Source organism: Spathaspora passalidarum (genome assembly GCF_000223485.1).
Source record: "Spathaspora passalidarum NRRL Y-27907 unplaced genomic scaffold SPAPAscaffold_4, whole genome shotgun sequence".
Classification (NCBI taxonomy): Eukaryota; Fungi; Ascomycota; class Pichiomycetes; order Serinales; family Debaryomycetaceae; genus Spathaspora; species Spathaspora passalidarum.
Genome location: NW_006767428.1, coordinates 1,168,632 through 1,195,099, shown reverse-complemented (window position 1 = coordinate 1,195,099; position 26,468 = coordinate 1,168,632). Strand labels below are relative to the sequence as shown.

The 26,468-nt window shown below is 36.5% G+C and overlaps 11 protein-coding genes across 11 annotated transcripts; 5 read left to right on the top strand and 6 right to left on the bottom strand. All coding sequences in view use genetic code 12, as the record gives it.

Moving 5' to 3' along the window:
* Window positions 1–121: 121 nt before the first annotated feature.
* SPAPADRAFT_67043 (uncharacterized protein) lies at window positions 122–3,012 on the bottom strand (the record flags this gene model as incomplete). The annotated part of the gene is made up of 1 exon (XM_007375642.1): window positions 122–3,012. The coding sequence occupies one exon, from the start codon at window positions 2,875–2,877 to the stop codon at window positions 199–201; it is 2,679 nt and encodes an 892-aa protein (XP_007375704.1).
* Window positions 3,013–4,806: 1,794 nt separating this feature from the next.
* SPAPADRAFT_138291 (bifunctional thymidylate/uridylate kinase) lies at window positions 4,807–5,472 on the top strand (the record flags this gene model as incomplete). The annotated part of the gene is made up of 1 exon (XM_007375641.1): window positions 4,807–5,472. The coding sequence occupies one exon, from the start codon at window positions 4,807–4,809 to the stop codon at window positions 5,470–5,472; it is 666 nt and encodes a 221-aa protein (XP_007375703.1).
* On the bottom strand, window positions 5,464–5,901 carry SPAPADRAFT_138919 (uncharacterized protein; the record flags this gene model as incomplete). The annotated part of the gene is made up of 1 exon (XM_007375640.1): window positions 5,464–5,901. The coding sequence occupies one exon, from the start codon at window positions 5,899–5,901 to the stop codon at window positions 5,464–5,466; it is 438 nt and encodes a 145-aa protein (XP_007375702.1).
* A 138-nt stretch (window positions 5,902–6,039) lies between these two features.
* On the top strand, window positions 6,040–8,088 carry CAS1 (ATP-dependent DNA helicase; the record flags this gene model as incomplete). Its single annotated transcript, XM_007375639.1, has 1 exon — window positions 6,040–8,088. The coding sequence occupies one exon, from the start codon at window positions 6,040–6,042 to the stop codon at window positions 8,086–8,088; it is 2,049 nt and encodes a 682-aa protein (XP_007375701.1).
* A 1,915-nt stretch (window positions 8,089–10,003) lies between these two features.
* On the top strand, window positions 10,004–11,655 carry SPAPADRAFT_153340 (uncharacterized protein; the record flags this gene model as incomplete). The annotated part of the gene is made up of 1 exon (XM_007375638.1): window positions 10,004–11,655. One exon carries the CDS (start codon window positions 10,147–10,149, stop codon window positions 11,620–11,622), a length of 1,476 nt encoding a protein of 491 aa, XP_007375700.1.
* Window positions 11,656–12,137: 482 nt separating this feature from the next.
* On the top strand, window positions 12,138–15,791 carry SPAPADRAFT_50979 (uncharacterized protein; the record flags this gene model as incomplete). The annotated part of the gene is made up of 1 exon (XM_007375637.1): window positions 12,138–15,791. The coding sequence occupies one exon, from the start codon at window positions 12,138–12,140 to the stop codon at window positions 15,789–15,791; it is 3,654 nt and encodes a 1,217-aa protein (XP_007375699.1).
* Window positions 15,792–17,065: 1,274 nt separating this feature from the next.
* MUP1 (Mup1p) lies at window positions 17,066–18,885 on the top strand (the record flags this gene model as incomplete). Its single annotated transcript, XM_007375636.1, has 1 exon — window positions 17,066–18,885. One exon carries the CDS (start codon window positions 17,115–17,117, stop codon window positions 18,753–18,755), a length of 1,641 nt encoding a protein of 546 aa, XP_007375698.1.
* A 79-nt stretch (window positions 18,886–18,964) lies between these two features.
* Window positions 18,965–19,485, bottom strand: SPAPADRAFT_61493 (mitochondrial 54S ribosomal protein mL43; the record flags this gene model as incomplete). Its single annotated transcript, XM_007375635.1, has 1 exon — window positions 18,965–19,485. One exon carries the CDS (start codon window positions 19,461–19,463, stop codon window positions 19,041–19,043), a length of 423 nt encoding a protein of 140 aa, XP_007375697.1.
* A 774-nt stretch (window positions 19,486–20,259) lies between these two features.
* On the bottom strand, window positions 20,260–21,206 carry ZCF3 (Zcf3p; the record flags this gene model as incomplete). The annotated part of the gene is made up of 1 exon (XM_007375634.1): window positions 20,260–21,206. The coding sequence occupies one exon, from the start codon at window positions 21,163–21,165 to the stop codon at window positions 20,440–20,442; it is 726 nt and encodes a 241-aa protein (XP_007375696.1).
* Window positions 21,207–21,911: 705 nt separating this feature from the next.
* Window positions 21,912–23,187, bottom strand: SPAPADRAFT_61486 (glycosyltransferase family 32 protein; the record flags this gene model as incomplete). The annotated part of the gene is made up of 1 exon (XM_007375633.1): window positions 21,912–23,187. The coding sequence occupies one exon, from the start codon at window positions 22,830–22,832 to the stop codon at window positions 21,999–22,001; it is 834 nt and encodes a 277-aa protein (XP_007375695.1).
* Window positions 23,188–25,260: 2,073 nt separating this feature from the next.
* Window positions 25,261–26,459, bottom strand: SPAPADRAFT_61485 (sulfonate dioxygenase; the record flags this gene model as incomplete). The annotated part of the gene is made up of 1 exon (XM_007375632.1): window positions 25,261–26,459. A coding segment is annotated over one exon (1,019 nt), but the record flags the coding sequence as incomplete, so codon positions are not given.
* Window positions 26,460–26,468: the final 9 nt, after the last annotated feature.

The window sequence follows — 26,468 nt, the reverse complement described above, 5'->3', positions numbered from 1 at the left end:
ATAAATTGACTTGGAAAATTGTGAGACTGTTGAGCCGAATGCGGTGCGGCTCAACGAATTGCAACAATGGTGTATAGACGTGGTCTAGCATTGCTCTAGGAGTGCTCTAGTGGAGACACGGTTAACAGGTAAGTTGTCTTTATTAATCCTTCTATAAAATATACAAGAAACAAAAATAAATAGAGAAGGTGTCATTAATTATCGTCCAAAGATTCCCTTCTTTTTCTTCTTAAGTTTATCCCCTCCAGGCATATTTGACTGCGAAATGCCCCCTAAGGGCTTTGCATTCAAATCGTTAATTGAGGGAGAAGTGGGAATATTGTCATTACTTCCATTAGAAGTACCACTTGATGAAGACTGGGAATAATTTTGCGAGCCATGATGGTGATGAGGATTGTTCCCATCGCTTGATGATTGCGAATAAGACCCGTTAGGGTGAGTAGTGGACAAGTTCATGGTCGTGGTTGATCGTTTTGTCATGCTTGTAGGAGAATTCAATTGCTGACTACTGAATGACTTTCGCGCAGTTGGAGCAGCACCGGGCATGCCACCTCTGCCACCCATATCAATTCCCTCCATATTCAACCCCATGTTTGATCTTCGATTTTGTTTCTTGGGGTTTTGCTTAAATCTATGTTCAAGGTATGGATCAATCGGAGCACCATTGTCATAGCCACTTGGTGGTGCTGGTTGTTGTTGTGGTTGTGGTGGTGGAGGTTGTTGATAAGGTGGGTATTGTTGTGGATGATCATAGTATGCGGTGTTGGTGCTTGAACTTACACGTCTAGGCTGGGGTGGTGGTGGATGGTGGTATCCATTCATGGATCCTGCACCGGGAGCCATAGGGTATGACTGCTTATTTGGAGGATATCCCTGTTTCAATGGCAACGAGGTGACAGACATACCATTTGGTGGTAAGCCATGTGGAGGTTGTTGATAATAAGATCTTTGTTGGTGTGGTGCTGGTGGAACCGATCCAGGCATAGGGCCAGGGCCATGGGTAGGTCCAGGTGCATAATATTGTTGGTCATAATATGGCTGTTGGGGGTAATGTGGTTGTTGTTGTTGCTGCTGCTGTTGTTCTCTCATAGCTAATGCTTGTTCTCTTCTTTGTAATTCAAGCTCCTTTTGTACTACGTGAGGTGGTAATGATACACTTGGGGCATCGACATAGCGATCTGGGGAGACATTTCTCGGAGCAGCTACAGCGTCACCAGGAATGGTTTGTGGCACTTCCGATGGTTGATGCTCTCCGTTTAATGCCATTCCATATTGTACAATATCGGCTAAATCGGTTAAATTATTGGTCACTACCGAATCTCTATTTGTCAGATGGTCATCTGTTCCTGGAGTTGGTTGTTGCAAGGGTATAGAAACATCTGAAGAAGTAGAAGATTGGGCTTTCTGATACTTTTCATTCAATTGTTTCAACTTCTTGTCATAGTCAATCTGTAAAATTTGTAATTTTTTATCAAATTCATATTGAACTGTAGATAATTTTGATTCATTCTCGATAGTTTGTTGTTTAAGTGTTTTCAAACTATGTTCTTGCTTGATGATATCATTATCTAAATTGATCTTGTTTCTTTCCAATTCTTTAATCGATCCTTCTAATTGGCTTAATTGATATGTCTTTTGTTTTAAATCTTCATCAAGAGAAAGATATTGGTCAAACTTGGCAGAATCTTTCCTGACAAAGAATATCGAATCATTGGAGTTGATTTTATGATATTGACACATTATTGAATACAAGTTTTCCAAATATGGGGATTTCAATTTGTGATCGTCGCTTAATAAAATCGGTTGCAATAATAACAAATCTAGCTCCAAGTCATAATGATTGTAGTAATTATACACCAAGCTTGGTGAATTCACAAACTTATCACTGGACTTTTTAGGGTAACTCTCGGATAACCCTTTCAACAAGTTTAATTCATTCTCAAACCCTTTAACTAATTTACAATTCATCTTCTTTATAAGTTTAAATAACTCATTGATCAATCCGGTTATCAATGGCTTACTCAAGATTTGGGTTTGTAAATCTTGGGGGAACTCGGTTTCGAAAATAACCATTAATGGCGAAAATATAATTCTCGGTAATGCCAATTTCCATTGATATGTCATGAATTCTGTGGGAGTTAACGATTTCAATAATGAAATATGATTATTTGAATCTTCTTGTATTGTTTGCAACAATTTGTAAATGCGGTGATAGTTCATATTGGAACTTATACTCTTCAGGCCTAATGCAGAACCAAAATAAATTCTGGTGTCTTTGTTTCTCACTTCATGAGAATACACATTCTTGGAAACTCGCTTAACGTCACTTTCATTCATAATGGACAAAACTTGGGCTTTGGTACTTACAAATGGCTCAAGGTTTATGTATCCAGTCAGTTCAATCACTATAATGGAGTCTCGATCGATAAAGGGCACTATTTCATTGGATACGTTTTGGAAATCTTGCAAGGATGAGCAACTTAATAGAAATATGTCGTATTTATTGTCGGGGACTTGGGTTAAACTGTTATAGATACGATGGGGTGTGTATTGGGAGTTCCCAAATACAGAAGATTTCCATGAGACTGGGGCTGTGGGGTTTAATTCATTATTCACGATTGTTATTTCAACGGCATTGGTCTGGTGAAATTGCCATGCATAAAATGCGATATTGGGGTTTGAACCAACTAGAACGTTTGTTAGTAACTTTGTTCGGGGCGGAGTAGGATGGGGCATCCGACGACATTCGCATAGATCCTGGGCCAGCTGGAGAAGATTGCGCGTGAGTAACTCCCTATAGGAACAGTTGGGAACAGTTGGGAACAGTTGGGAACAGTTGGCAACAGGAACTTGACTGAGCCTCTTTTCCAGGATCATCAAGTTCCAGTTCCACAGCAAGAACACTTCTGATTACACAGCATGACACATCACATACCAACCTATCCCCTTTGGAATCGTGTCACTGCTGACACCTTGTCCGGGCAATATCCGATGAATCTCAATAATACATACTGGTAAGGACCTGAACTTTTGACATTTGACAGGTTGAAAATTGTTAAAATGAATGAAAATAAATAGTAGGAGAAACGAGTAGATGAACTTATAGATTGATTCGTCCTTCTCTTTTTGAAACGAAAGTGATATAAACTGGACGATTGGCGTGGTAGTATACGTTTCTAAAAGTTTTTTGGTTGTAAGAATTTTTATGTGTGTCAGAGATTAAATTATTTTTTTTTTTGTTGGCTATATATAAAATAAAATTTTTTTGAGGGGGGCAGGCCACTGAGTCGAGAACAGGAAAAAATTCTATGCAGTCTTTTTTCGCTGGCGGTTTAAAGTGAACAATTGAGGCTTACAATGATAAAAAATAATACAAATTCTAAGTACCGACGTACACAAAACAAGTATCGAGTGGAAGAGCCGGGTATGTTCTGCCTTGCTGTAATAGCTTGCTACTGTTGATTATGGAGATCTAATTGGCGTCAGACACGATCCCTCGCTTTTCTAGATCGGCGTTGTTCAATTTCAGTGGGAACACATTCTGCGGTAGTTCGTTCTTCCTGTAGGTTTAGATCGTGCGTTTATCTGCCTGGGCATACTTGGTTTTACCACATTTTTTACCCTTGATCTCCCTCTCATTGGAGCGCTGCTGTATAATTCCGAAATGCACAGTTCATCCAACACCATGTTGACCTCTTTCTGGTTTACCCCAGTAGTGTGCCTCACCAGTGTATGTGAAAGATCCCATAAAATCTCGTATAAAAATATTTTATTTTTTACGAGTGAGAAATCATATGAATTCAGAAATCAAACATTCGGAGAGACAGGAGAGTTAGGTACATGGATTGCCAAATGCTGACCCAATACTTTGTAATTATACATTATGTGATCGTTTACCTGGTGAAACGATCCATATTTTGTGTGTTACAGTGACAATATGTATGGTTTTTCAGATGTGGAACAAACCCACTTTGTCCAACAATGGCAATTTAATTTCTTAAATAGGATGTGCCATAAAGTTTTTTTTCTTTTTTTTTTTTTTTTTTTTGCTTTTAAGATACTTCTAAATTTGGAAGTCCTGCGTATTAGATCGCGTCAAATCTTACCTAGTTGCTGACAAGGCTTATCACCAATTGAAACACAATTGTATTTAAATTGCTACGGCCGTTGTCGATGTATTGTGATTCGTCGCTTCTGACGTCGGCATCCACAAAAGCTTGTGGTTTTTGCCTGGGCAGTTCACCAAACACATTCTTTGACAATTTTGTTCACCGAGTCTTGTGGAAAATCTGGTCACGTGACTGGTTTGCTGCCATCACCAACTGAAGAGAAAAATTTTCTGGTCAAACGTACAACACAGGTTTGCTTCTTTCTTTACCGTAATCCATCCCAATGGCGTCGTTTTTTAGTATACGCAGTCTAATTAACTTGATAGCCGTTGGTATGTCTATCGCGTTCACTGTGAAGGGGTTTATTCTGCTTGCAGGTACTCTTTTGTGTGAACAAGGGATCTTTTTCCCTTAGGTGGAAATATGATGGTTATTATAGAAGAAGCAAAAAAAGGGTGTATCTCCGGTTGATGAAGCAATAATGAGTCTCTCGGTCATGATCCCTTTTACATTTTTAACCTTTGTAAATTTGACGTGTCATCTCTTAATTAAACTATACGAATCTTTTCTGGTTTAGGTATAATACGAGAGAGAGAGACAGATCCAGCTAACGCGTCTGGTTTTTTCCGTCTCTGGTATTTACCTTTTTTCACAAGTATCTTGTTGTCGACACATTCCATTAGGAAACTACATCGTCATGCCCCGTGGACAATTGATTCTCATTGAAGGATTGGATAGATCGGGTAAATCAACCCAAGCATCGTACCTCACTTCAAAATTATCCCCGTCTAAACTAATCAAATTTCCGGATAGAACTACCCCAATAGGGAAACTCATAAATGAATACTTAACCAACAAATCATTCGCACTTAATGATCAATCTGCACACTTGTTGTTCCTGGCCAATAGGTGGGAATTGAATGAAGAAATTCACCTGTTGTTGAACCAGGGTTACTTTATTGTTTTGGATAGGTATATCTATTCAGGATTGGCATATACCCTTGCAAAACATGATTTCCAAGGTGAAGGAGTTTCGTCGGGTGGCAGCAAAAAACAATTAGGTGACATTGATTGGTTACTTGGACCAGATAAGGGGTTACCCAAGCCGGATTTGACCTTGTTTTTGACATTGGATTTGCAAGAAATTAGTAAAAGGAAAGGATTTGGCGATGAACGGTACGAAATGGAACAATTTCAAGCAAGAGTCAAGCAATGCTTTTTAAAAGTGTTGCCTAAGGAAGACAACGTCCAAATTGTCGATGTTGGCGGGAAAACTATAGAGCAAGTTTCGGAAGAACTTTGGAACTTGATTGTATCTAAACTGAAACATATACAGACTAACAACCCTATAGAACTAATCTAGTTTATCTAATACAGCTAACCTATTCAATATCTTTGACTTCAGTATCTGTTGTATCTCTCCTCCGAGGTATAGTTCGTCGATTATAAAGTACAACTTGTAAAAATTAAACACAAGATCGACCTCGCAGACATTATTGAAATAATCGTCGAGTATTTCCACCAAGAAATGCAAACTCTCCAAATAACTTAATTCTGAATCGTTTAAATCAACGAGACAGACGAAATATAGCCCAGCATATCTTCTGTAAACTAATTTGTTTTGATAAAACTCGACAAAATTCGATTGGTGTTTTGAATCTCGACTATTTATCAATCTATGGATCTCTTGAATATATTGCTGTTTTGTTTGGGTCGTGTATGTGTTGTTGAACCATTTCACTAATCGGGTCTTGCCCTGTCGATTTAAAATAAGGAGAAAGTGTATGGCCATTTGTGTGATCTGTGGTTGCTATCGTCACAGACATTTTTTTCAGTACACTTTGTTTTCTGTCTGTCTCCTTCCCCCGCCAGACATACAAACCAAATTATCGCGTAATAAAAGCTCCACGTCTAGTACTCCACACTAGCCATGGAATCCGACACAGAAGAAGACGATAAACAGTATCAACAGTATGAGATTAGAGATGGGATACTCTTTCTTATTGAAATCACCCCTGATTTATTAAAATCAGACAGCAATCTCGGATCCCATTCGCAATTGTATGAAATTTTATCCAGTATAAATGACTTGATGTCAGAACTAATAATCACGATGAAAAACACCGGAATTGGGATATACTTCTACAATTGTCTGCCGTCTCCAGTGTTGAAACCCATGAATCAACCTCCTGGATTCTACAAGCTTTTCCGATTGAATGTGCTCAATTTGCAAAATATGAAACGATTAAACGACATAATTCAAGATCTGGCAATCAACCCCGTGGAGGGATTATTCAAGTACAAACGCATGGAAGATGAGAATCATTTGTCTGTGGTGTTGAACAAAATAATTGACGAATTTTCCAGCAAGACTGAATTCAATAGGAAGAAACTCATTTGGATCACCAATAATGATAAACCATACACTGAAACAACAACCAAGGACAATTTATGGAGAATAGTCAATGATTTTTACAACTACAAGCTCTTCATAGACCCCATGTTTCTTTCCTCGGGTGGCAAAAGATTCGATACTGAACTATATAAAGATATTTTCCTAAATACCAATTTCCTAAAGCCGACCCAGTCACAACATGACAATGAGCCAACATCCAAGGATTCACCTGTGAAATCCCTCCTTTCCAGTCAGATTAGGCAATCAATCTTTCGTATCAAAGAAGTCCGTCGTATTCAATTCTCGTGTGACTTGATACTCAGCGATGACGGGTCTGTGGGAGGTAACTTTGGATGTTCAATTAAAGGGTATACCCTTTACAGCCATGAAAGATACAAAAAGGACTTGTTGTTGTATACAAAAGAAGAATCAATCAAAAAAGTCCATTCAAGTTCAGAAATAATATCTGACTCTGGAAAAATTAACTTACCTAAAGACAAGGCCAAATCACTTCAAGAAAGTAAAGAAGCAGCCGGTATTAGAAAAGGGTACGAAATCGGTGGAGGACAAGATGTAATCTTCTTAAATAAAGAACAGGTTGACTTTATAAACAATTATGCTTTTGATCACAGATTAATTGAGAAAGATGAAGATGGCGACGAAGATGATGATGATGATGATGAGGATAAAACTTATATCGCTACTTCAAAACCACCTTATTTGAAATTGCTTGGATTTCGCGATATACAAAACTTTAATCCGGTTTATTCATGTGGTTCACCAATATTTATAACTAGTGATATAACAACATCCACTGGTTATAGCAATTCGCTCGAAACTTTAGCATCGTTGTATCGTTCATGCATGAAGCTTCAGCAGTATGCTATTGTGTTTGGGTGTATTAAGCGGAATTCACTGCCTTATTTATACGCATTGTATCCTACCCAGACCATGAATTCAACGAAATTGGTTGAAGGAGAAGAGTTTCCCCAGGGATTCCTTTTGATTAAATTACCTTGGATTGAGGATGTGCGTTCATTGCCTCAAGATTTCATCAAAGAAATACATGAAGAACCTGATGCGACATTGGTTGACCAATTCAAATCACTATTCAAGAAGTATGAACTTGATAGTTATGACCCCAAACAATTCCCGAACCCTTCACTTAATTACTTCTACAAAGTTTTAAAATATGAAATTTTACAAATGGAATTATTACCCGGTGAAAGAAACTTATCTTCAAATGACGTTACTATACAAAGATTAATGGAATTGAAACAAAAATTTGACTCGGATGATTCTGCTCAATATATTCTTAATCAGATAAACTCAAGGTTGAGTGAGTTGGAAGAAAGAATACCAAAAAGAGTGATTTCCGAGGATAAACCAGTCAAGAAGGCAAAAGTGGTGGAATTGGATGAGCTGGCTGTATTGGTTAAATGGAACCAAGGTAAATTGAACGATTTTACCATGGAACAATTGAAGACATTTGTCAAGAAATATCCTCAGATTAAAGTGGGATCTAGAAAATCAGAAACAATTGAAAATATTTCGAGATTCTTGGAATCAAGAGAACATAAGTAGTGTAATATATGGTGTTCTGTTTTGTAAGTTATTTTCTAAGGTTTTCAAACCTTCTTTCTAAACTCGTAGCATTAGGAAATTGCACCTGAAAAATGGTTGCAAAAAAATTTTCCCTTGTACTTACTTCGAATTTGTTAACCTAAACATTTAGAATATGTTGATTATTTTATTATTAGGTCCCTTTTCATGAGAATCAACAACAAATCAAGAGTGGTCTATTGTTGTTGTTGTTGCTTTTTGAGCACACACTTTTGGTTCAAGACGGGTGTATTTCGCTCAATAATTTGACTTTTACGTTTACTATATTTTCATTTCTGATTGGCAATATACACTAAGAAGTTCTTAGACAGGTTAGACCGGATGTTTCCTTTGTGACACCCAAATATATAGATTCAGTCAGACATTCACCTCCCTGAATTACAAAGGTATATAGTTTTGGTTTTTAGAATTTCCAGAGAAAAATTTACAAAATTTATCAAAATTTATCCAAATTTAGAACATACAAATTGACCCTATAAACTTATTTTCTTTACTTTAAAAGTATACAAACACATTTGTTTGTTTCTGTAATATCTATTAATAGTAATTTTAATTCCCTTTCAGAAGTGGAAGGATGACTTTTTACAACATTTTAAATAATTCAAAGAATTCAAAACATGACTTCTCAAGGAACAAAATTCAAAATCCGATTTTGAAAATCTCTCCTGGTAGCTTAGTTGGTTTAAAGCGCGAGACTGTAATGAGTACCTCAAAGTAATCTTGAGATCGGGTGTTCGACTCACCCCCGGGAGAATTTTTTCTTCGAGTATCAACTTTTTTTTTATTTTCTTTTTTCGCGACCTCAAATTTGAGTTTCGGCAAATTTGACAATTTCCGCGCGGGACTATTATCCACTATGAAATTCGCAAAAATTACATTCATACTTAACTCCGCAAACATTATTTTTATCCCGGCCGTTGAAGTTGCAACCACAGTCTGGTGATTTCCACTAAAGAGTATTTACAAAGTTATCATCAATCAAAAGTTTTATGTTTTGTTAAACTTTTAGATTGAATCTTGCCAGCTCGCTTGGAACAAGTAAACGTCGTGTGACGATTAAATTCCAAAGTGATGCCAAGTGTAATTGTGTGGTAATTAATCAGCTGTGCAATGTGTTAAATGGACTTGGCATTTAAAGTCCCCGAGAGTTTTTTTCTGTCTGATCTATTTTTACGCTGGTCATGCTTTTCGCGTTTACAGGGATCCGGTTGGCAATAGCCATATCCGAATATTCCACTATTGTTCTGGAGTTAACGGTTATAGCTCCGATAAATGGCGATTTATATTTTGACAGATTTTCATGATCATATCGGAACAAAAAATATCGACGTGTTTTGTACTAAATTATGTGCGAAACTTTAAAATTTTTTTCTTTTCTTGGGCCCATTAAGTCATTTCGAGGCAGAGATTTAGACCAAAACCTGAAATTTACAACGGTCGAAATGTCGAAATTTGCATTTAGGGCCCCCCTCCCCTTTTTATTTATTTCCGATAAACCGGTTATATCGCAGCAAATAATTCAAACCATGTTTGAAGTAGCATGAGTATGCATGGAAATATCGGCGCCTTCCGATTTATGTTTGCTAGTTGCTCTTAATGTTGTCTAGGCGCAACCATCTCCCCTCTATATCATCTTATTGTTTGCCGAGCCCATACATTGTTTTCCCGCAGTGGGAATTTTTTGCCGTGATCAAGCGCACAAAAACCTCATACAAAAAATCATCCGACCCCCGCTTATCCCCCCACATATTCCAGCTAAATTATTTTACACATTTTCTCTTTATTTTTTTGAGTGATTATAAATGTTTAAAACCTCTGACGTAAATATATAAACACGTCAAATTCCCACTTGTTACCAAACTTGTATTGCTTACCCATAGTTTAATGCGTTTTGATTTGAGTGATCATATAAATTTTCTGTGTTGTCCCAGTATCAGTAAAGACCGTTGCCACTTATAGATAAACCCATTTGTTGTTGTTGTTGTCGTCGTCGTCGTCGTTCCCCCCCTATTTCACAGTATGTCATCCCTAGAATCTAATAGTTCACTGGCTGAATTACCTAAGTATTCTACCCTTGATGAAAGCCTTCCGTCTTACTGTCCCTCATTGAATTTCTATGGAGTCGCATTAATTAAAACCGAATTCAACTCCCCATATCATTATAATAATGGACCAAGGACGTGGAAACCAGTTCTACTCCATATAAACTCCACCCAGTTGAATATTTACAATTTGAACCTAGACAAAAAGGTCCATGATTTGCTAGTTTCGCTTTATTCGGAGTTAAACTCGTTAAATGACCTCGCCCTGCAGATAAACGCCGATTATAAAAAGAGCAGTCAGTCGCATTCAAATTCCAGCGACAGCGTGCTTGATGATGATATGTTTGGTTCTGATGCATATGGCGGTAACTATTCCCGTAAATCCTTAGTTGATGAATCCCCATTTTCAAAGTTTAAAACCAGAAGACAAGCTCAGAAACAACAAAAGTGTTTGTCCAGCTTGGGAAACTACTATCACTTATTTAAAGATAACAGGTTCTTATTTGAACCAACCCATTTAGAATCAGAATACCAGAAATTTAGAGGATATCAAGGAGAATTAATAAACTCGTACTCGTTAGCTCATTTACAAATCGGAGAAGCTCCCTCATTGAATCACCTTATATCCGCCATGTTCAAAGAAGAAAACATTTATCTGGATTTTATGAATGATGCTTGTTTGGTGAAATACAAGAATGTGTTGCGGCTCAGAATAGAATATAAACAGTTGTTGTTTCAATTTTGGTCATTCCATGGTATGATTCATTGGTTTAGAAACCTTTCGATCGGGAAAGATTTAAGTGTTCCAATTGAGAGCAGAACAATCACCAAGTTAAAATCCATACCTTCTAGAAATTCCAGACGAATGAATGAGTTAATAATAGCATCCGCTGCAGCTGTGGAGTACGGTGGACACGCTGATGCAATATCAGAGTCGGAGTTACCGTTGAGGCTATTCACCAGACCTCAATCAATTAGCGAAAAAGACGAAAGTTTGTACGACGTTTCGTCCTCAAATTCTTCAGATCAGGAATCTACAGTTTTTGAAAATGGAAGAAGAGGTTCCAACCTGACATCTATATCGTCGGTTGGCTCTTCGTTGCTTAATATGGGAAATTTCAGTTCTACCGTCACGGTGCAGAATTTCGAGTTTTACTCACGTGATGGGTTTTATACGACTTTGGAAAAACAGTACATTTCCAACTGTATTCCCGATTTGACATATTGTGAGAAATGGTACGGGAAACTCCTTACAATTAGTCACTTTGATAAGTTTATCAAGGATAGAAATATTAAATTTGGAGAGGAAATCTTCATTAGAAATAGTGCATTGGATTCTTTAATCAAATCGTTTGACAAGAATAGCAACAAGCTCGAACTGCTGATTGGTAATTCCAAGACGTTTTTGATCCACCAGAGTGGATTATATTGTATAGACAATCATGCTAAGTAATGACAAAAAACTAATGAATGTAACATTAAACAAGCGACCGTGTAAAAAATTTAGTTCTCGTGTCTCGCATGACCTTGCATACAATGTTTACCTTGGATGCTAGGCAGTGCATGTCACATCGTGATTTATGTGCAGTAGCAGTAGTCGTCTCCGACATAGTAAAAAAAAAAAAATAAAATAAAAATAGTGGTGTCGTAAATTCTGAACAACGAAAGCTTCTCCGATCTTCTGCCACGCAAGAGTTTTGAAATTGAATTTTTTCCGTCCACGAACCCTTTTGATCTCCAGAAGTAACCAAGTCAACAAAACCTTAGTTTATACAAACAGGCAGTCAGAGAGTTTTCAATCTCAATCAATCAAATTAAAAACTAATCCTGCTTTAACTCCTCCCCCCCCTCCCTACCAGCTGCTTTTTTCTTTCCCCAAATCTATTGTCAATTTTTTAGGTTTCTGAAAAAGCATTGCCCATTGTTTCATATTTAGCTGTTTACTACTAACGTTCCTATTTGCCCACCATGCCAACTCCTGCTGAAATTATCGCTGCCCGTCTCAATAACGAAAATCTTTATGACGATGCTGTTGCTGAAACTCTTGAAGTTCCAGCCAACAATGAAGAAGCCTCCGCCAAACGCTCGATTTCAGACGAAGTAGCCTTTCCTACTTTGGGTGGGAAACAATCCAGTTCCCCATCACCTGTGCCTCAATCTATTCCATCTTGGGGCCCAAGTATGAAGACTCCGGTTAGTGTTAGCTCGACTCCAAAGTCAACCCGTTCTCCAACCCCAAGGGTCGTTGGAAATGGTATGAAGTCCAAGGTGTCTACCATCCAAGAAGCCTTTGCTTTGAACGTGGAAGACCAATTGAATGTTGCACGCCCTGACTTTATCAAGATTTTGACCTTTGTCAAGCAAGAAACCAAAACTAGTATTGAATGTACCACTTCTCAACACACCAAGAAGAGAACCTTTTTAATTACTGGTCGTCCTGAAGAAGTCAAGTTGGCTAAGAGATTAGTTATCAAGAAATTAACTAAACCAGTTCAAATTGCTTTCACTGTTCCTGCCAAGTTGAGATCAAGAATTATTGGTCAAGGTGGTAAGAATTTGAAGCCAATCATTCAAGCCAACGAAGTCAAGATTGAAATTGGTGATGAAGAAGAAGAAGAAGTAGAACAAGAATTAGCTGATAATGTCGCTGCTGATGAAGACCACGATGATATCTTTTCCAAGACTGTTACTGTTACCATTGATGGTGATATTGAAGGTTCTAAGAGAGCCAAGAACCAAATCTTGGCTATTGTTAAGGAAGAAACGAAGAATTTGTCCACCAAGGTTCCTGTTGATGAAATCATCAAGCCATTTGCCCAAAAGGCTTTAGAATCTGTTGTTACCAAATATGCTGATCTTGATTTTGCTATTCCTGATTATAAGTCTGAAAAGAACAATATTGTTATCGTGGGAGACCGTGATTCCGTGATTGAAGCCAGAATCGAAATCAGAAGTATTTTGGAAAAGTTAGCTGATAAAATCACCGTTGAAGAAGTTCCAATTCCAAAGGTTAAGCACCAATTCTTACCAATTGATCAAATTTTAGAAGAAGTTAACGTCTTGATTCAATTACCAAAGGAAGGTGAATCCAATGTCAAGTTCATCGGTGAAAAGAGTAAGATTAAATTAGCCCAAGAACAAGCTAGAAAGACCACTTCTCAATACAAGATTGAAGTGTTGGATATGTCCAAGGCCCACAGAGGTAACTTGAAGCATGTTAAGGCTGTTGCTGCTCATTTGAATCAAAATGGCGTTTTCAAGGAGATTGCCCAAACCAATGATGTCAAGATTAATGTTCCTGAAATTGCTTCGTTGAGTGATGAAACCTTATCTTCGATTCCAATTGAAATTGTATCTAAGGGAGATGATGAAAAGATCAAGGTTGCTAAAAAGTCCATTGTTAATCATGTTAATAGAATTACCCCTGATCAAACTCAATTGATTCAAGACATTGACGAATTCTTATTGGGTAAAGTCGATGAAACTATCAAGGATGTTGCCAAGTCTACCGGTGTCAACTATGTTGTCTTGGGTAAGAACATTACTCTTTTCTCTGAAAAGTTGGAAACTGAAGAAGCTGAAGATTTTGAAGAAACCAATGCTGCTGAAGATTCCTTCAAGAAAGTTGATGAAGCTTTGAATAAATTAAGAGAATTAGCTACCAAGTTACAAACTGTGGTCCTTGAAGTTGACTCCAAGGATCAACAACACGTTTCTGGTCCTAGAGGAACCACCTTGAGATCTATCTTGAGTTCTGTTGAACCAAACTCCATCACAGTCAAATTGCATTCCAATGGTGAAAAGCAATCTGATAATGAAATCTTTATTCGTGGGTTTAGGGAATCGGTCAGTGCTGTCAGGAAGGACATTGAACAAGTTATCTCCGACGCTCAAGAATTCAAAGATGGATATACCGCCACTATTCAAGTTCCTGCCAATGTTATTTCTAGAATTATTGGTAAGAGTGGTGCTAACTTGATTTCCCTTCGTGATGAGTTTGGTACCAAGATTGATGTTGCTGATGAAAAGGAAGACAACAAGGCCAAGAATGCCAAGGTTGATGTGACAATTACTGGTATCAAGAGAAATGTTGAAGAAACCAAGAGCAAGCTTGCTTCTATGGCTAAGAAATGGGCTGATGAAACCTTGGTTAGATTGAGAATTGAACACCAATATCACAGAAGAATGATTGGTCCTCATGGAATTTACATTAACCGTTTACAAGATAAGTACAACGTCAAGATTAGATTCCCATCATCTGACAATGTCCCATCTAACTTTGCTGACGCTCCAAAAACTAAGGATGAAGTCACCGTCAAGGGTCCTTCCAAGGGTGTAGCCAAGGCTGAGGAAGAATTAAATGAATTGTACCAATTTGAAAAGGAAAATGGATTTAAGCAAGTCATTCAAATTCCAACCAAGGCTGTTGCTAGAGTTATCGGTAAAGCTGGTGAAACCATCAAGGACATTGCTGATGGATCTGGTGTTGAATACAAATTTAACCGTAATCAAGAAGAAGAAGAAAAATCTGGATTTGCCGAAGTTGAATTGACTGGTTCAAAATCTGCTCTTAAGGAAGCTTCCAAGAAGATCAATGATATCATTGAGGAAATTGAAAACTTTGTTTCTACTACTATTAAGGTTAATCCTATTTACCATAGAGATTTGATTGGTCAAGGTGGTTCGGTAATGAAGGAAATTATTTCCAAAGCTGGTGGTGATGACATTCCTAGAAACAAACATTTCAGATTGTTGAACATTCCAAATGAAGGTTCTGGTAGTGATGAAATCACTTCTCAGGGTGATAAGCAAGTCGTCGAAAAGATTATCCAACAAATTAAAGATATTGTTGCTTTGAAGGAAGCTTCGGTTACTGAAGAAATCGACTTACCTAAGGAAAAGCACCGTTTAATTATTGGACCAAAGGGAACCATCCGTCACAGCATTCAAGACGAATTTGGCGTTACTGTTGAAATTCCAAGATCAAATGAAGAATCCACCATTGTCAAGATTGTTGGTTTACCAGAAAAGATTGCTGCCGCTAAAGAAAAGATTGAGGAATTGACTAAGGATGACTGGAATGTTTCTATTGATGTCCCAAGTGTATACCATGCTTTGGTTAGTGAACACGGTGCTATTTTCAAGCAATTGAAGTCTGACTTTAATGTTGAGGTCACCCATGGTAATCTCACAAGACAAGCTTCAAAATTGTCTTCAGCATCCACTATCCCAACAGCACCTGAAGAAGCATACCCTACTGACTCCGCCAACTATTTGTTCACTATTGTTGAAAATGATGAAGAATTGAAAGATGATGGTGTTGTTATTCCATGGAGACTCAAGGGTGAAGAAGCCAGCACAGCAAAGGCAGCCAAAGTTATAGAAGATAGATTAGCCAATGCCAAGAGTGCTAAATTCACAGGATGGTTCTATTCTGCTCAGTCATCCGCCTTTTCCAAGATTATCGGACCTCAAGGTTCTAAGGTTAATCAAATTAGAAAGAAGTCTAATACTTTTATTACCATCCCAAGAGCCAACGACAAGGAATCGAAGTTTATCTACTTGGTTGGTTCAGAAGATAATTTGAAGATCGCTAAAGAAGAGATCCAACGTTTATTGTAATTCCATAATAGAAAAAATAATACGAAATTCTAAGAGAAAGGCTTGTGCTTTGTTGTTTTATTATTAGTTATTTTTGTTTTATACATATATATTTGCATTTTTAGAAAAACAATTTATATAGCAATTTACGAGTTAGGTTATACAAAAAGGGTTCGAAGATCATGCCATACACAAAATTGGATCTCGTGTTGTAAAAACCTTTCTCCAATTTCACACGGAAGACTTGAGATGATCCCATTGGACAAACATACGACAATCTGGAATTAGTCCAACAAACAAAGAGCAACGAAAGGGATTGTTGCAAAAATAATGGCTCGCCAAAAGAAATGAATGGAGCTACTTAGCCATGAAAATCAGAAGACTTTTCGTAATGACAGACTTTCTCGATTAAAATAATACCTTATGCATGACTATAAGGTAAGGCGGGTACAATATGACACTCTGTGCATGAATGATTCCTATTATTTTGTATATTGTATATTGTATTAGGCGATGGAAGTATGTATTTGTCGCATGAAATTATATTTTCTTTTGTTTGGCAGCCACAGTAATTTAACAAACTTTCTGACACCAGAAATGCCAACTGTTGCAACATCTCACGTGACCAGATTCGGACAAGATGCTTGAATTACTTTGGGTTTTTGTCACTATAATCGGAACAATCAGCCGGGATTTGAAGCATATGCAACAAAGATGCTTATGCTTTCGCTTATAAAGCTAAGTCCCCTAGGGGAATGGCACATGTAGTCTATAACATTGCCATTATATAGTAGTAATTGGTGTGACTCTTTTTTAAAAAGGGGTCTATAAACACGATGAGATTTCACGCTAATTTCAACTGATGACCCGCCCTATATTTTCGCCAAAGGTTCGTATAATATAGCTTATCATGAGATGATTTCGCCGCCACCGCATAACCACAGTAGCAACATGTGCCTTTAACAGACCATTTAGATCCGCCACCGCAACCAGGGTCAAATAATATATTGTTTATCTGCAGCCATCTTATTGTTTAACCTGCCACAGAATTTATTTTTTACCACCAATGCCGCTTACTATGTCGGAAAATTGCCGTAGTCAATCTGGAAAAACTCCAGAATTCTGCATATAACCTAATCATTGCAAAAATATTATTTAAAAAAAAGAAACTTTTTTTTTTTTACCAGAGGTGTAACATACTTTTTGATAAAGTCTAAAATTTTTCTTTGTTTTGGAATGTTATAAAAACTTGAACAATTCTGCTGTTTCTTGTAAGAATTCGTTTATCAGAGACTACTACAGTTTACGCATTAGCCATTTATAGGTCAATTGAAATAATCTAAGATGGCTCTTTCAGATATATATAAGAATTCTTCGGAAAAGCACCCAGAGCAAGATACTGATGCTCACAGTCTTTCTACTGGTTCCGAACAAAATGTCGGGGTTGTCCAAGTCGATAAGAATGTCAAGGAAATTGGTGTCATCTCTGCTGCTTTCCTTATGCTTAATAGAATGTTGGGTGCTGGGGTTTTCTCCACTGGTTCCACCATTTTTGCCCTTTCTGGTTCCGTGGGTACTTCCCTTATGATGTGGTTTGCCGGTACCATTATTGCTCTTTCTGGGTTGTTGGTTTATATGGAATTGGGATCTGCCATTCCAAGAAATGGTGGGGAAAAGAATTATTTGGAATATATGTTTAAGAAACCAAAGTTCTTGGTCACTGCTATGTATGCATCCTATGTCTTCTTTTTAGGTTGGGCTGCTGGTAATTCCATTGTCGTTGGTGAATATATTTTAAATGCTGCCGGTAAGGAAGTTACTCAATGGAACTCCCGTGGTATTGGTATCGCTGTTATTACCTTTGCCTTTTTAATCAATGCCATTCATATCAAGACTGGTTTATTCCTTGCTAATGCATTGGGTGTTTTCAAGGTCTTTATTGTTTTGTTTATCACTGTTACTGGATGGGTCGCCTTAGGTGGTGGTATCAAGTCTAACAACTTCCAACCAACTCACAACTTTACTGATGCTTTCAAGGGTACCACTCCAACTGCTTTTGGTATTGTTAACGCTTTATATAATGTTATTTGGTCCTACGTTGGTTATTCTAATGCCAACTACGCCTTGGGTGAAATCAAGAACCCACACAAGGTTTTAAGATTAGCTGCTCCTATTGCCTTTGTCTCCTTGGGTATTATTTACATGTTTGTCAACATTGCTTATTTTGCTGTTGTTCCAAAGGAAGAAATCGCATCTTCCGAAAGAATCTTGGCTGCTGCCTTTTTCAGATATGCTTTTGGTAACAAGGCTGAAAAGGCTGCTTCTGTTTTCGTTGCATTATCTGCCTGGGCTAATGTCATGTCTGTTATCTTCTCCCAAGGTAGAATTGTTCAACAATTAGGTCGTGAAGGTTCCTTGCCATTCTCAAGATTCTTTGCTACTTCAAGACCATTTGGCACTCCATTTGTCGGTTTAATGCAACATTGGATTGTCTGTATTGTCACCATTGTTGCTCCACCACCAGGTGATGCTTATAACTTTATTTTGAACTTGATTTCTTATCCATTGAATGTTGTCAACACTGTTGTCGCCGCTGGTTTACTTTACATCTACTACAAGAAGTCTAGAGGTTTAACTGAATGGAATCCACCAATTAAGGCCAGTTTACCTGTCGTCTTTTTCTTCTTCTTGGCTTCCTTGTACTTGATTGTTGCTCCATATATTCCACCAGTTGATGGTCAAACTGTTTACAACTCCTTACCTTACTGGATCCACGCTGTTGTCACTTGGGGTGTCTTTGGTATTGGTTTAGTATACTGGTTAGTCTGGGTTAAGATATTACCATACTTTGGTAGTTACAAGTTGGTTGCTGTTGAAGTCTTGGGTGACGATGGTTTCTGGAGAAACAAGATTTACAAAGTTTCCAAGGATAGTGTCGAGTCTGAAATACATGATGCTGAATTGGACAAAGCAGAAGTTATTTAAACACACCCATATTAGTCATTTTCCAGATTTTTCAGTTCTTTTAATGTTGATTTTTTAGTTTTACTCTTCCTGTTAATAGTCGCATATTTTCTAGAAAGTATTTTGTTTAATAGACACAAATTATAGTTTTATTCATCAACTTCGTTAAATACCTACTTCCTTAAAATCTCTACGATATATAAAAAAAAAAACTACAAAAACAAAATTAGCTTCACTAAAACCCCTTGATATTTATTAGAATGTGTGCTATGTACAGAAAAAAATATGCCGTATGTGAAATTTAACTTAAATCTTGTGTCTGTGTCCCTTTGGCATATGTAATGGTGACCAGATACCTCTAACAGAGTCGTTGTTAGACATAACCTTATGGTTGAATTTGATCAACTTATTACCTGAACGTTGACTGTATTCTTCAAGCTTTTCCACAATCTTTTCTGAATCCAAATTAGCAATATCCACTACTTGTGTGGTATCATTGTTATAGTGGAAGGTCAAGGATGGATGTCCTGACTTTTTCACAACTTCAAAGAAGGTATACTTCTTTTGTCTTGCAATATGGTCTAATTGTCCACTGGATAAAACTTGACGTAATCCTGTAGAAGAACCACCCCAATTACAGTATTGAACAGTGATTCTGTGACAAGGGGCAACAAATGCACCAACACCATTACGTGCCAACGATATCTTAGGTATAGCTTTGATTGGCATGTTTATATACTCGAATGTAGATGGTAAGCACTTGGTTGGTGCTCATGGTTAAATGAAAAAAATTTTCTACTATAGTTTTTGGTTTTTGAGAATTGAATTTTTTTTAATAAAGTCACGTGATGAAAGTAAATCTCTTGAATTTGCTGCAAATAGGGATAGTATGCAATGGTCTAGAAGCATGAAGATAATATGGACTACAAGTATAACTCTGAATACTCGAGTCTTATTTACTAATTAGTAATAGACATTAAATATTAGCAATCATCTTTTTTTAAATGCCTCGTTCCAACGAGATTGTACAGCAAGCAAGACAAGCAAGGTTAACTTTCATTTTCAAAGTTTAAGTAAACATTTATGACTCTTGGTGTAAACCCGAGAAAATTAGCACAGAAGTCTTTTCAATGAATATATGTATAGGTTTATGCACATACTCAATTTTATGTATTTTGTTCTTTATTGGTATTTGCTCATCATTAAGAATGTTTGATCCATTGCTACTTTATTCTAGCCCATGAATTATTAGCATTATAACATTTCTTACACTGTGTAATACTTCCAGTTCTATTTTATATTCTTGGGTTCTTACTATAGTTCGTTTTTGCTCATTTACTGTGGTTAAAGTGTTTGCTAACAGCTAACAAATGCCTTTGCAACCACAGTTCTGTTTCGAGAAACGAAAAAAAGCAACCTCGCTCTCACTTGCCTATAGGGACAAATAGCCGCAAAAAAAGAAAACTGAAAAAAAAGAGTCAACAGACATATTTTGCCTGCAAAAAAAAAATAAAAATAAAAAATTAAATTCAAATGAAAAACTTTTCATTATGCAATAACTAATGCTAAACTATACCCAAATTTTAAAGTAACCCGTATTGTATATAACAACTCTGACAATTGTGAACTAAAAAGAATAAATAACCCAAATGTAACCACTAAACTGAACCCAATCTTAACCTAATAAAGAATAAAACAAAGACCACTAGTTGGGGATTTGGCACAAATCTTTATGGCTATTAAATGAAGTAATAACAAACTTTGTAGGGACTGATGCGTGAGTTCTTGGTGGTGACAATGGAGTTGTAACCGGAGCAGTAATAATCCTTGGCTTTTCTTGTTTTACTTCTTCGGTCCTTGTTCCTCTTACATTACTATCCTTGCTTTGAAGCTTGTAGTTAACATTAAATAGTGGAGGGAGTGAAATCACATTGACTTCGTGGTTGGCTGCAAGCTTAGCTTCAGTAAATTCAGGAGATGAAATAGGACTTGGATATGGTACTGGTTCAACCTTAGTACTTTTTTCACACTTGACTTGAGTTACTTCAGTTTTGATTGGGGTGGCCAATAATGAACTGATATTACATTTGGTGGATCTAAGAGTGGGTGATTTGGTGATAGAGGCAAGTTCCTTAGTGGTAGCTGGCGCAACTGGTGCAGCTTCTGGCCAACAACATTCCAAGAAATTTCTAGTACAACCTTGACACTTTCCATTTACCTTGTCTTCATCACACTTCTTCTTTCTTTTGCGACAAGTTAAGCAACCTGTTTTAGTTCTTCTCTTTATATTACTATCATCCTTCTTGACCTTGGTAATCTTCTTTGTGGCTGTGGTAATGGCACTGGAAGTTACGGAAGCAACATTAGTTTTGTTGGATTTTTGCTTAATGCTAATATCTAGCACTTGTTGGTATGATCTATAACTAGTCATTTTCCTATAAAATTAAATTGTGAATGATAGATTCAAGCTGTAATGAATAGCGTGAAAAGTTTTCCAATAAATGGTTGACACATTTTGCCTTTTATTTATATATTTGTAGTGGTCACATTAGCGTGTGTCTTTAATTATTGAATCAGTGTAAATTTTTCCAATTAGGAAACTGACATCGAAATAACCGCGATGGTGAGTGATTTTTTGGTTAAGTGAGAACGAAGCTTGAGTGAAAATGGCAATCGTGTGCGGTAAATCTTTCCATTTACAAAAATATGTAGAAAAAAATTCCAATATGGGGCACTTTTTTCAAACAATCTCAAAGTGAATTGTTGCCGTTTAGGGAATGGTGACTCTTTTTTTTTTTTACATATGTTTCCTTTATCCTGAAGGCATCGTACAATTCAATACTAGAACTATTACTAGCAAGACTAAGTTGTTTCCTGTGGCTGCAATATTATTTGTGAACCAGGAAATGATAGATTGTGAAAATCTATATAGTTCAGTAAGTGTAGGTAGAGCCTAATATTATTGAATTCTCTTGTAATCATTTTGTTATGCTGCATTAAAATGTCGCACAAAAGATTCTCAAAATATGGTAGCATGCCATTGTAGGTCGTTCTGTGTAATCATTTGCAGTATGCAACACTTGATTGCACCCAAACTAACCATCTAAAAGTGAGGATTTATTTACATGACAAATATATGATATGTTAGTCACACAAATGTTATAATTTAAAGAGGTTACGGTATTATTTATTGAGAAAATCATACAAGTAGTGTTTTTTTTTATTCCATAAAGCTAAGTCTAACAAGTAAATCCAGAAAATATTTCATTCAACATATGTATCTTTTCCTTTATTCTCTTTTCTCCACAGCCCTGTAGATTTGTGATGAATATATGCTAAAGGATCATCAAGATTCCCCGACTTGAGGAATTTCCTTCCTGGTTGCATACACGTCAACGGCAAAACCATAGCATCAGATATGACTATAGGAAGTTTTATTCCTATAAGAAATTCATCATCAATCAATTTTTCATAGTTATCAAAATCTGTCTGGAGGACATTGTTCAAATACTTGAACACAAGATCGGTCAATCTGCCTGGTCCTCCCCAGTTCAAAACATCAGTACCTTCATCTTTACCAAGTAATGCGGTCAATTGTCCTGTCTCTTCTCTCCAGGAAGTATGTTCAACGATACTGTCAATAATTTCTGCAAGCATTGGATGTCCCTTTTTAGCCAAAAATGTCCAAGCTTCAATTTGCACCCTACGTGCGAAAAGATTCGCCCAATTTTTCTTATGGTAATCAGACTCGAGTCCAACAATTAGTCCTAGATCAATTGGTTTATCCAAATACAGTGGTTGACTGGGGATCCAGCTGCTAATGGGTTTCAATAACTTGGTATCAATATCAGCATAAACACCGCCTAATGCATATAAGAGCAAGTAACTTGAGAAATCGCACCTGTGCATGGTCTTAGGCATGATTTGGTACGCATGGGTTATTTCAGGAATATCAGCATACAATTTAAGTACCAAAGCATCTCGTTCATCATTAGACATTACACGATGTGTATAGTCGGGACTGTTGTCGAGCCAAGTTTGATGAAATTCTTTAAACCGCTCCGGGAAATCTGGATCGTCAAGTCCAACTTTCCACATTTTAAAGATTTGTTTAGGGATAGGTTGGGTGGGGTCATAAGGATACAAAGCCTTTAACTTTTGAAGAACTGTAGTATTATAAGGAATAATTCCGGGATTTTTTGGTTGGAAATTTAATCCAGTTGTCTTATAGTCCGGGTGTAATTCTAACTCCTTGAGGAATTCTACTTTTGGCGACCGATATTGAAAATAGGATTTCATTTGTAAGTCAGTGTCAAAATGAAATGACAGGTAATAGTAAAACACGAATATAACAATAGTACAAACCACAAGAAGGGTGTTCCTGGAGTTCTTACGACCCATCGAGTTCATTGTTTTAAGTAACTTGATCATGGTAGTGTAATTATTTGTAAGTAAGGATGAGTTTGACAAAACTTCATTTGGGAAATTGAGCGCAATATAAACTTTTCCAGATTCGAACCTTTCCAGACTAATACCTTTCCAGATTCATACCTTTCCAGATTCGGATATGTGATCTGAGTTTATTATTTATGTGATGCAGCACCTACAAAAATTTGTCTTGGCGTTCCACCAATATTCTCGAGAAAAACATATCTGGTCCTTTTCTATCAAGATGAAGGTTGTAGTCATTAGTTTCGATACAAAGTTTAACCTAGGCTTAGATTATTTAGCTAGAGCATTTAGAGAAATCATAAGTCAACCTCATAGGTTTGTATTCACATCAACGCAGTTATCTAGTCAAATCTTCTGGAACAATTTTTCGATGCGTGATTGTTATTGTAATTTTTTAATTTGTCACTATAGGAAAAAAAAATAATTTGTAATTTGTAGTGCATGATGTGTGACGCGTGAGCTGATTTGTCTACGTCATAACTATATAGAACTTGATAAAATCAAACGATTTAATGCTAGATTGCATAGCCGTAACTAGCAATATTATAAAGAAAATGCGACAATTTCTCTAAATCCTGAGCTAAAGCTTAATGCTAGAAGAATATGCCAAGGAAAAATTAGTAACACATACGTTATAGGATTGCTGAATACACGGATATAGAAAATCAATGTTAATATTTAATGAGCAAATCAAATCATGAGCCTTGTAGCCTATGAATATAGAGAACGTAGCAAAAATATTAAATAAATACTGGGAATGTCTTATAGAACATACATCTTTTTATCTACATTGTTATCTCTCCACAGCCTCGCTAATTTGTGACAAATATATGCTAATCGATCGTCAATATTTCCCGACTTGAGGAATTTCACCCCCCCCTTAGTTGCATAGATGTCAATGGAAATCTCATTCATATAAAATATAGACGAAATCATTGAAAGGATATAAATGGATTTAGAAAACAAAGACTTTATTAATGTGTAACCAAGCGTTCTAGTATTTGGATCAATAGGAATCAGAGTAAAGAAAAAGGTTGGCATTTCTTCAAACAAGACCTAGATTTATAGCGGTTTTCATAAACAGTTTGTAGTATCTAAAAAGAAAATAAAAAGAAATTGTGGAATTTTATGAAAAGCAACAACTATTGGTCTTGTTTAGTTGTCTTTACAGTTACTTTCTGGTTAACACATATTAGCAACATGTTATATTTTATTGATCAAGACTAGTCTCTGTTAATAACTGGGTTTGGGGCGATGGTCCCTCGATGTAATTATGTAAATGAATTTAAAAGAAAGGAATTTAATAAAATTTCCGCACCCTTTCATGCAAAATGTATTATACCAAAAAAAGTGGCACCCAGAAAGAGTAATTTGCTCTTCAAATCATCACTAATACATGCTATAACCAAATGGAAATCTTAATTTATGCAAAAACTACATCATACAATAATTATAAAGCAAAATAATAGGAAATAAACTAAAAAGAAAAGTCATACCAATAGGTTTTTTCTTAAAATCATGTGATAAAATAAAAAAAACCAAATTTTTGTAAAACGGTCCCTTGGCCCAGTTGGTTAAGGCGTGGTGCTAATAACGCCAAGATCAGCAGTTCGATCCTGCTAGGGACCATTTATTTTTTTTTAACTTTCAGTTTAGTTACAATTGTCTTTTTATCTTTGATGTATCAGATAACTAAAAATTTAATTAGTTTATCTAAACATTGTACAATCTTTTTAAAACTTGAAAAAATGTTGCGTATTCTTCAAACCATATTTAAAAAAGACTATTATTCTGCATCGCAACTAAATCTGAATAAAACTCTCTGCTTTAAGTATACCTCATCTGGTCTTTAAATTTAGTTTCTTTAGAAAACATTGTTGTGGGTTATTTCTGTATGTTATACGTATAAGAATTAGATAAATATTTAGAAAAAGAAGGACTTAAATAGATTAACTTACATCTATACGAACAAAAGCTGTCACAAAGCGACTAGATCATAATATAATTGTTTATTTTTTTTTTAACAAAAAAATCCCTACAGTTTTAAATAATTTCATAAGAGTTCTATATTTTTAAATTCCACAAATTCCGTTTAAGTTGGCTTAAGTTGATTTAAAGCTTGCTCTAAATCACCAACAGCATATTCTTCCTTGTTAAGATCCTTGATATCAGAGATTGGACGTTCACCAATTACAGAAATTCTGTAAGCGTGTCTCACTTCTCCATCTTCGGTGTCAAAGGAAGCTGAATGGGAGACACCACTGTTGTGGAATAAAGCAACCTTTCTTTTTTGACCTCTTTCCCAGTTGACTCTCAATTGAATATCATGACTCTTGACAATATGGTTGTGCAACCAATCTAACAAATTATCAGATTCTTCTTGCTTGAGTTCAACAATACGACGACCAAAAGCTTTGTTAATGTAAAGACTCTTTTCACCGGTAACAGGATCAAGTCTGACTAATGGGTGAATATTGGAAACAGCCTTTCTTCTTTGAACACCACCTTGTTGGGAAGAGTTTGCAGCTTGATCTTCAGAAGTGTGCAAAACATGTAAACCTTCTAAGAATTTTTGGAAAGCAGGAGATAATCTGTTGAAAGCTTCAACGGTATCAGCAAAGACAGTATCACCACCATCACCAGATTCAAGAACTTGGAAAAGTGTGAATCTACTAGGAGTGATTTCGTAGGAGACATCAGAATGGAAACCAGTGTTAGTTGTCTTGTGGGCAAAAATTCTGGATAATTCTCCCTTTTCAGGTCTTCTGTAAGTGATATGTAATTCAGGAGCATCTTTTGGAGCACCAGAAGATGGGTGAACATGTAAGTTACCAAAATATTTACCGAATTCAACCACTTTCTTTGGGCCTTGTTCAGCAAAATCTTGTTCATTGAAAAGTAAAACCTTTCTTTGAGCAAGCAACAAAGCTAATTCATCCTTGGCTTGGTCGTTCAACTGAGACAATTGAATACCATCAATTTCAGAACCGAATTTTGGAGTGATTCTCTTAACAGTATAGTCACCTCCTTTTGGGAACAAGTTTGGGAAAGATGGGTCAGCTCTAGTAGCTGGGTCAATATACTTTTCAAATTTCAAAGATGGCAACTTGACACTTGGGTCCCAAGTTGGCAAGAAATCTGGGTATTTAGCTTGTTCTCTGTTTTGCTTGTTGATGACCAAAACACCATCAGCATCAACTTCATCAAAATCTTTGTTGAAGTGAATATCGGAGTTACCAAAAGTTTGACTCATGATTAAATTTAAGTTTGTTTGCTGAAGGG